The 10,329-nt window shown below is 33.0% G+C and overlaps 1 protein-coding gene across 1 annotated transcript; it reads right to left on the bottom strand.

Moving 5' to 3' along the window:
- Nucleotides 1–1,495: 1,495 nt before the first annotated feature.
- On the bottom strand, nt 1,496–8,288 carry LOC134242500 (uncharacterized). Its single transcript, XM_062724586.1, has 4 exons — nt 8,170–8,288; nt 7,437–7,557; nt 2,400–2,612; nt 1,496–1,704 (listed from the first exon to the last, which is right to left on the bottom strand). Exons 1-4 carry the CDS (start codon nt 8,286–8,288, stop codon nt 1,498–1,500), a joined length of 660 nt encoding a protein of 219 aa, XP_062580570.1. The 3' UTR covers nt 1,496–1,497.
- Nucleotides 8,289–10,329: the final 2,041 nt, after the last annotated feature.

A 10,329-nucleotide genomic window follows, 5' to 3' on the forward strand; every position in this document is an offset into this window, starting at 1 on the left:
AACACTGGACGGCCATTGTGGCCCTGTCCTACCCCCGGGGTTCAAGATTTAAACAAAATTGAATCTACACTAGGATGTTTCCCTGTAAGTTTCATTTTTTCTTGCACAGTGGTTCTTGAGAAGAAGATTTTTTAAACATACCACCAAATTTTCATTAATTCCCAATTATCTCCCCTAGAATGAGAGTGTGGCCCTTCATTTGAACAAATTTGAATCCCCTTTATCCAAGGATGCTTTGTGGCAAGTTTGGCTGAAATTGGCCTAGCCGTTCTTGAGAGGAAGTCGAAAAAGTGAAAAGTTTACAGACAGACAGACAACTAGACAGACAGCTAGACAGCCGGACAAAATGTGATCAGAAAAGCTCACTTGAGCCTTAATCCGCTCAGGTGAGTTAACAAGAGATGTATGTAAAACACTTATGTCCCCTTACCCCCAATTGGAATTCTTCTAAAATCATGGCACATTTGTACCCAAAACAGAACTTCGCCTATATATTCATCTGATAAATTTGTATACTAAATTTCATTTCATTATGTGCAACCTTTGCAAAGAAAATAAACAGAAACTGCAAATAATTGGAATTCCCCCCAAATTTGAATTTTTCCAAGTCCAAAAGGGCAAAACTCCATCAAAAATGGTCCCATCAAACCAAAAACAGAACTTGACCTAGATATTTATCTGATACATGTATAATCTGTATACTATATTTCATTTCAGTAAGTACAGCCTCTGCAAGGAAAATGAACAGAAACTGCAAATGATTGGAATTTCAAGAGGCACAACTCTGTCAAACATGGAGCAATTTTACCCAAACAGAACTTGACCTACATGTAGATATCTGATATATCTGTATACCAAATTTCATTTCAGTATGTTGAACAACAGACAGACCGACCGACAAACCGACAGACAGCAGCAAATCAATATGCCCTCCCTTCTTGGAAGAGGGGCATAATAATTAAAAATTTGATGATTTGTTATAATTTAACACAAAATGCTAAAATAATTGGTTGCAACATAATTTTTCCCAAAGTGCATCAACTGACAATGTCTATGTACCACATGTACAAGGACAGAACTCTACATCTTACAGCCAAAATTGACCAGAAAAGCTAACAGATGGACAGCAAACACTGGAAAATAACCAATTGGAATTCTGAAATGCTAAAGTATCTGTACAAGTCTGGAAAGATAAGAAGGGGGGGGGGACACATACATATCAAATGTGTGTTACTCGATAATCATTTACATTGAGTACAAAAGGTCAAAAGACATTTTGAAGAGCTTGAGTGGCTATTTGATGACATAAAGAAAATGGTATCAAAGCCAGGACGACTTTGGTATGATAATGTCCAAAACAAAGTTGAGCACCATTGAGAGTAGGAAAGTCACAAGTAAAACATCTCTTAAGATCACCAACTGTTATATTTAGCACCAGTTAAACTTAAAACAGTTCCATTTACAAACATTTATTTTTGTAAAGCACACCATCTGATATCAAGACTTTTTTGCTCGCCTTTTTTCCATCACAGTAAGAGTCAGAAGTGCTTTTACGATTTCTTTTCTATCCTCCAGCAGCAAATAATTATAAGGTTTACTGTAGTAAAGAACAGGTCTTTCTTCTTCTTTTAATTTCACTGAAGCATGTGATCTTTGAAGTTTTTCCATTGTTTCATCTGCCACAGATAACCTTGTAAATGTAACCTGTGAAAAAAGAACATTTAAAAAAAAAAGATATATTTTTTTAATAATATAATTTGATCCTCTTTTAAGGAGTATAATCAAAGGTCTAGAAAAGATTCATAGACCACATTGCTTACTGAAAATGCTGAAAGTTACCAACCAACTGAAAATGCGCTTGACAAAGAATTTTTCAACCATGATGTAATTTTATTTGCAATTTTCGGGATATTAAAACTGTTACATTTTCAGTTTATGATTTTTTTTAAATCAGTCAGTAATTTATAACATTCATATTTTAGTAGGCCTATTAAAAGCTTTACAAAAATCTGAAAACCTTTATTTAAAAAAAAAGAATGTCTACCTACCTACCCAGTATAAAAGTTGAAGGCAGACAATTGTAAAACAAAGATTTTTTTTAAACTTGGTCTAATTAAATTAAACGTGACACTAGTACTGTAATGGTCATTGATCTTAATGGTTTAGGAAAAGCTTTTCCAAATTCATAGTGCTTGCCAAAAATGTCCTCATCATTTCATAAGTCATATTGAACAAGTCAAAAATCTTTTCTATAAATATCAAAATGAAAAATTAGCTAGGATATGGAAAGAAAACCACTCCATCTCAAACTTTAAAGCTTAGTACAGTAAAACAGTAAGTTTATCTTAGTTCTTGTAATCACACAATTTTGGTCAATTCACAAGAAGTTTTGAGCATACCATAGTTTTTTCCACAGTCATTCCTAATATTGCCCCATTACATATTGATTTGTCCAGGTAGGTCAAAAGGTCACCGACATGTTGCGCAAGTAACCCATCAGGTAAATGGTAGCTCTGGGATCTCTGTGGAGAATCTTCTGTTCTTCTGAATTTCTGTAGTGATGGTCCTGTGACTCCTGTCTCTTCTTCCATGAAAGTGCATTCCTTTTTCACCTAAAATGAAAATCTAAATGAATTTTTTCATTATATTTTCACTATATAAATTTATATATTATAAAATAAATTTTATATAATAAGTAAACAATTAATATAAATAAAAAGTTGACTGTGTTTTCAGGCACACTGACTATGTAAGCCTCCTCTTGATAAAAATAATGCCCTTTGTTCCACATCAGGCAATATTTCATCCATTAGAGGCTAACAATATACATATATGGACTTGGGTTAAGGGCAACATTGATAATGTTTAATATTCCACTTTCATGTAAATTACTTGAAACTGATTCGTCAAGAAACATCTGTTAAAAAACACTATTACCCGCTTAATAATGAAGCCACACCCTCCTGTGTAGAAACAGTCAACTGTGCTTGACGACATGTGATATTCAAAAAAATAGCGACTGCGCAGAATTTATGCGCGCACGGTTCATATATGTATTTGACTATTTGTATAAAACATTCAGTATAATATAATAAATATTGCATGTAGTTGAGTGTAACATTGCGCCTGGGTTGACAATGGTTTTCTTGGGGTGAAAATTTTTAATGTTACACTCAACTACATGCAATATTTATACTGTAAAACGAGAAAATTTGGCGCATTCATATTTTAGCGCAAACGCAAGTGGGAATACATTGGCGCAAACAAATTTTAGCGCTCGCACTTGTCAGTAAAATATATAAATGCCACATTTTTTTATTTTTTTTTATCCGCACCCGTATTTGACTTTTTGGATAGTCCAGCACACAAACACATTAGTACTCTCGTATATCAGTAAACATTTGTCACCTTTACCGCGGTACGTGTTGCTATCACATGGACGTGGTACAATGTTAAAATTTATTTCATCTCTATTTTCAATTAAAAGAAATGGAGTATTTACTAATTTAAATAACATTAAAACAATGCATGCATCGACAGAAAAATTACTAAGACAAAACGGTAATCCGGTATTGTCTGCAAGCTCAATCGCCATGCTTGATTGCATTGTTAACCTAGAGGTGATAGATGATTTACACACCGAGAAGCCAAAATTTGAGGGTCAATCTGCTCAACGCGTTATCGGCAACTCGGTTGTTATCGGACACTTGGTTGATCACAATTTTTTTACAGGTTAGTAAATTATTTCAAATAAACTCTGTTAAATTAGAAACAGAGAATTTTCATTGTTATTTTCGTAAACAGAAATAAATATGGATACAAAATATCGCCTTGATACGTATTAGAATAGCATTTGTTAGCCTTGGGAAGGCTTTAAAAGTCAAATTTGTTATATTTTGCAAGTTTTTCTCCAATTGGCATTGCTGTAAATAGCATTTTTCTTCATAATCCTTATATTTACCTAGCGTTAATGATTGTCCACAAGAAGACATCGTCAGAATCTTGCAAATATGTTATTAAAGGACAAAAATTGCCCAATTTCAACTTTCAGTATGTTATCGGAAATACGGTTGAATAATTCAGTTTGTTATCGGAAACTACGGTTTTGGTTATCGGAAACACAGGTTGAGATAGATAAGGAAAAATATAAAGGAACGACAGAAATCTGCATGAAATCTAAATATATAAAGTGGCTGGCACACAATTCTAATTTTTGGTTATTATTTACCTCTTTTAAGAATATCTAACTTTGAAAAATGTGTGTTTTGGGCATTTCTCACAGAAATCTGCATGATCTTGACCTGTTGGTAAATATGGTATTAGTTTTAAATTTCATTTTAAGTTACCGAGGTCGCCCTTGGTTAAAATGTCTGCTCTAGAGTCGCCAAGTAAGGAGTCGATCCTTATACGTTGCTGGTGTGTATCCCAAAGTGGGACGCCGCAATAAGTGCTAGCACAAAAAAGATCCCTCACTGCTCAATGGCCCTAAGTGCCGAGTATAAGACAAGATTTGTAGTTCTCTGCCGGCAAATGGTGGCGTCTCCATATGACTTGAAAATTCTTAAGATGACGTTAAACAACATAGTCAATCAAGGTGATTAGCGAATAGCAAAAGAACAGTTGCCAGTCATTTTATCGACTTAGCACAGGCGACACCGAGATTCAAACTCACAACCTTTCCAACACGAATAAATTTATGTTTACGGTAAAGCAATTAAAGAATTCAAAATCAATAGAATTATGGGTGGTTAAATGTAGTTCCAAATAGGGCGTTAGACCAAACTATATGACATAAAATAAAAACTTTTGAGGTAAAAAGAGATCGACATATAAAATTACGAAATCGTAAACACGGATCCGGATTTCTAAAGACATCATGAGAGGTTGTTTGACATACCAAGAAGGAATAAGAACCCCCTGATAAACGGTTACATCCAGCAGTGTGCTCTTCGTCATTATTGGCCAGATGCAATGTGTAAATAGAGCTCATACTCAGAAAAATCGAGGGGGGGGGGGGGATTCACATGGATATTGCATTGCTACTGGATGTTTTACTGAAGTAAAAATTCTCTGCCCCCCTCCCTCCTCCGCCCAAGTGTAATTGAAAACCTTAATCACTGACTGTAGAAAAAGTTAAACATAATTATGAGGAACTGAAAATGAATCAACTAGCACCAGATCTCCTAGATAGGTAATTTTCAGGGTTGGGAAATCAGGTATTTTTTTTATATTAAAGTGTTTTCTCTATTGTGCTTTTTGCACAATAAAATCCCAGTCGACTCTTCTATTTTTATTTATTTATTTATTTATTTTTCAATATTTTTTCTGGACCTTGCTTTTTATTAAAGGATAGCCTCCTTAATCTACTACATATCCAAATTACATTGTATAAAAAGAATTAAGAATTATTATCTTTCTTTTTTGTTGACAACTATCTGATTGAAACAAGCTAGATCACATGATTAAAACAAGCTAAATCAAGTATTTAAAAAGTCCTATGTTCTTTTGCGAAGCAACAAAAGTGCTGACGTCACAATCACAGGCACTTGTTTTGTATATGGGGCACCCCACTTAATTAAGCCTCAATGCTATATTTGTAACTGTTACGTGATTCCGGGGATCATGGGGAAACTTGAAATTTAAAAAAAAAAAATAAATAATAATGTAATAATCAGTATTTCATAGTACAAAAGTAATTGATTGTTATGATCGATAAATTAAAGATACTGTACACAGAAAAAATTTTGTCCCCGTTTTATTTTCGCCCACTTGCCCTCGTCACGCTTGGGGAATTTAAAATGGGGCGAAATCAAAGAACACTCTATAATTTGTGCTTTCTGTTGCTGAAAGTATAATCAATTATCTGTCATAGATCACAAACTTTGTTTGCTGAAATTCAAATTGTCATCTTTTTAAGAACTGAAAGCTTTGACCGCAGAATATCATGGAATTTCGTCTTTTTTTTAATGTATTGTTGAAACAGAGGGAAAAAATTTAACCTGCCGGTGGGTTTCCGATTACCTGCACACATGAAAAACCGAATTATCCGGCAACTTCAACCGTATTTCCGATAACATGTTTTTGCCCAACATAGAATTTTAAATGCCCGTAAAATAATCCATAATTTGAATTTTGATATATGTCTGCTTATCTAAAGGTTTATGATAGTCCATATAGTTAATAAATCACTTTGTTTAATAAAATAAATTGATTTTGACCTCTACAAAGACTAAAATTTGTTGACATATTCAGAAAATTTTATTAAATTTCATTTTAAAGAGCTGTAGATCTCTTGAAAGAGTTTGATTTTGATCGTGCTTTTTACAGCTGAAAGCATTATCATTTATCTGACAAAGATCAGAGACTTTGTTTGCAGAAGTACACAATTATCATTGAATGAAGAAATTTAAAATCACTAACGTTTTCTATGCATTGTTTTTCCTGCACCAGGTATCCGATAACAACCGAGTTGCCGATAACGCGTTGAGCAGTGTGAGGGTGCTAATGATAATAATCGGGTAACAACTACCGGTGTAACAATAGTTTAATTAAATTATAATTTGACAGAACTTTCCGTCTTCCAAATATGTGCAGTGCTAGTGTGTCTATAAAATCCAATGACCCTTCGACATTACATAATCGCGCGTTCCGGTTTACATGTACTTATGTAAAAGCTTTGAAGACACACAAAAAATTATATTTAGAAATCCTTTAGCTTACAATAAATTTTAGCGCTCAGGGGCTCTTGCTCCAAAGGCGCTAAAATTAGTAGTGCGCCAATTATTCTGGTTTTACAGTATATTGCTATACCTTTAAATATTTGTTCCTATACAAATCTATACAAAAAAAATCTAACATTTCAAATGTTTTGCTGAGCAGGCATAAAATCGATGTTGGACAGCTGAGTGAGCTAGATGTTGGACCAGTCGATGAGATGCTGGAACGCTTATGTCACAGAATGGGCCTAGCTTAATCTCTGTTCTCATTTTCATTCATTGGTGTTCATAGCAGACCTCAGGTTTCATCACGGTAGACAGTTCAAAATACATGTATTTTAAAAAAATTAAAATGAAAGGTATAACAAAACATTTATTAACTATGTTCTCGGGCAAAATGTGTTTTGTCGACCCTCAAACCAAACTGTCTGCCTTTGGCCTAATGGCCTCAGGTAGACAGTTTGGTTCTTGGGTCCGTCAAAATGTATGTTGCTTTCCAACTTTGTCAATAAATGTATCATATAACTAATGTGTATATATATTTTTTGCTCAGGCATTAATTATCAATTTAGCCAACTGCTTAGTACCGGATTTTCAATCTAATATCATATCTTCATTAAAAAAAAAAATTCTGGAAGAATTCCTAGTTAAGCCAACTAAGGATTAATGCACCAAGGGGCACAAAAACATTACATTTCATGCAGTAAAATTTAGGGTTACCTCACAAATTGCCACAGTGTATTTCTTCACATCTTTTGGACTAAAGCACACAATATCTGCCTTTACTGAAACTTTCTTCCCAAAAATCTCTGTTGATTCTGTATCTATTTCAGGCTCTACCCTAAAAAAAATAGATGTTGGGCATGTAAGAACTCATTCATGTACTTTACATGTTTTTAATTAAATAAAGTGAAAATAATTTTGATTTAAAAAGTATCTGAGTGGCAACCCTATTGTAATTCCTCATGTTATGAGTTCATTATCTTAAATTGTTTTAAACATTGCATTTTACTTGTAAGCTCAACTAAAGTGATCTAAAAGCCTTTGACTTTGTCCCAGATGTGATAAGACTGGGTAGCTAAGCAGACAGAGGGACAGTTAAAGAAGGTTTTTCTATATACCCCCCCCCCCCAAAAAAAAAAAATCACATGTAGATAGAGACAATAACAACAGTTTTCAATGACATAGCTTTTGAACATGTTACACTATACTTTAAAATACATGTTTATATATATCATAAAACTCAGTTTGGTAATGCAAGGCCTCATACAGACATAAAATTAGGGTACTATGAGCTAACTGAACCATAAAATTCAAAATTAAAAATTATACATATAGAGACAGCCATCAATCTGAAAGATGATAACCTGACAGATATAAACATGACATACAATAATACAACTAGTCTCATAAAATATTTTGAAAAATTATGAGTAATTTCGTTAACATTTACATGACGTCAATTCCAAACATCTGAAGAAATTGCTTAAATAGGCAACGATACTTTTCCTCAGAAATAATAGGCTTATTTCCTTTCAGAATATACCAAAGGCTTACTCCAAATTTCTTCATAAATGTTAGTACTTTGATCTTGAAATAAAAAAAAGAATACTTTGTCAGACAAAATGTGAACATACAGTACAATTACATTAAATACAACAGATATGTACTATTATCAGTTAGGGGTGAGACTGAAATCAGTCATTTATAAAATAATGATTAATACAAGTCATAAATTTGGTTTTTGTACTGATTAAAATTCATTTTTAGAATAACTAACATGACTAAAGAGAATCATTTATAACAATGTGGAGTTAACTTTAGAGGAATGGTTTTAATAATTTAATTACATATAGTATATGTCTGTACTTCATCTTTTAATTTTGAATCAGATCAATTTTTTCTTTGTTTGATTTAGGAATGCTGCAAATGTTTGGTGCTGAGGACTATAATTGTGCAGTATTAAAGGGATCTTATTCATTAGCATGATTAGGGCTAGGTGATCATGATCATAGTCATTATTACAGTTTTATGTACATTGATAGGTATCACTTTATTTGAGCCACAAAAATCACAGGCACCAAACTCGCTTGAATTTTTGACCCCCTAGTATAGGGGTCAAAAATTCAAGCGAGTTTGGTGCCTGTGGCAAAAATGACTGTATGTGTTAAACTTAATTACTGGTAATAAATTTCCTTTTTGCATTGAACATGTTGAATCAAACACATAACTTTTTTTTTTTCACAAATAAGAAGAACTTATTGAAGTTAATCATATTAATTTGTTAATATTCAAAGTAGTTGTGTATAAAATTATTTTGATCAAGAGGTAATTATTTAATTATCATTTATTTCATATCTATATTTATCACTTTTTTTTAAATATATAAAACCCAGCATGTTAAATAAACAAAGAAATTTAACATTTACAGAAGTTAGAATTTTTTTTGCAATATTTCGATATTTATTTCTTCAGATGTACATGATGTATCGATATGTACCATCCTCACATAGAATTAATATATATATTATAAATACATGTATCTTACTCTATCGTCCCAAACTTATTTTTCAAGTCAAGTGTGACATGGGACCTACATGTTACATGTTGTTTACACAATCTAATTAGGAGGACACTTCTCTATGTCCCACATCAAAAAAATTTACCCTAGATGCAGGTGATTTCATCAAAATATTTACAAATCGGGGGCACATAAAAATTAAATGGAAATATGAAAAGGAAGAGGAATGTATTACAGATTTATTAATGTATGCATATCCCATGTTTTATTCAGGTTTAGATAAATAATCGAGCGAAGTTTACGCAAGGTGAGGCGGATGACGAGAAAAGAGTTGCAAGCCTGGAGTTCTCTCTTTATATGTATCAGTCGAAAACGACATATTTAAAAACAGCTTGTACAGACAAAATAGTTACATTTTTGATAATATATAGTGCATATTAGAACAGAAACATAGGTAATCAGAGATTACAGAGCTCACCTCAACGAATGTTGCCTTTAAGTAAGGCAAAGTCACACAATTACCCAACAAAAAGTGTACATCCAAAAATGCAACATTTATGAAATTTTGATCTGATACTTTGAAACAGACCTATATAAAAACTTCAATCTAGCTCTTCATCACAAAAATGTGATCAAATCCAGCATCTGAAGCAAGTTTAAGAGTTTTCATCCCTTGATGCATCATTTGGGCAAGTTTGGTTTATTTAAGCCTTATAGTTTCTTGGTGATAGACCTGCACCCATAACTTTTTACCTGGTCCATTATCTGGAAAATGTATGTCGAATTCAGCATCCGGAGCAAGTCCATTAGTATGCATCCTAAGATGTATCATCCATGCGAGTTTGCACAATATAGGGTTAATAATTAATTAGAAATGAAACCTGCTTAAAAATTTAATCTCCTCATTCATCCAGAAAAAAATGTAGTTCAGATTCAGCATCTGAAGCCAGCCTGGTAGAATGTAACCTTAGATGTATCATCCATGCAAGATTGGTCATTAAAGAACTCATAGTTACTTGGAAATGAAACCTGCACCAAAAACTTTAACCTGTTCACTCATCCAGAAAATGTAGGTCAGATTCAGCATCCAAA

Source organism: Saccostrea cucullata, unplaced genomic scaffold (assembly GCF_032062105.1).
Source record: "Saccostrea cucullata isolate Sc308-1 unplaced genomic scaffold, CSIRO_AGI_Scuc_v1 ctg8788, whole genome shotgun sequence".
Classification (NCBI taxonomy): domain Eukaryota; kingdom Metazoa; phylum Mollusca; class Bivalvia; order Ostreida; family Ostreidae; genus Saccostrea; species Saccostrea cuccullata.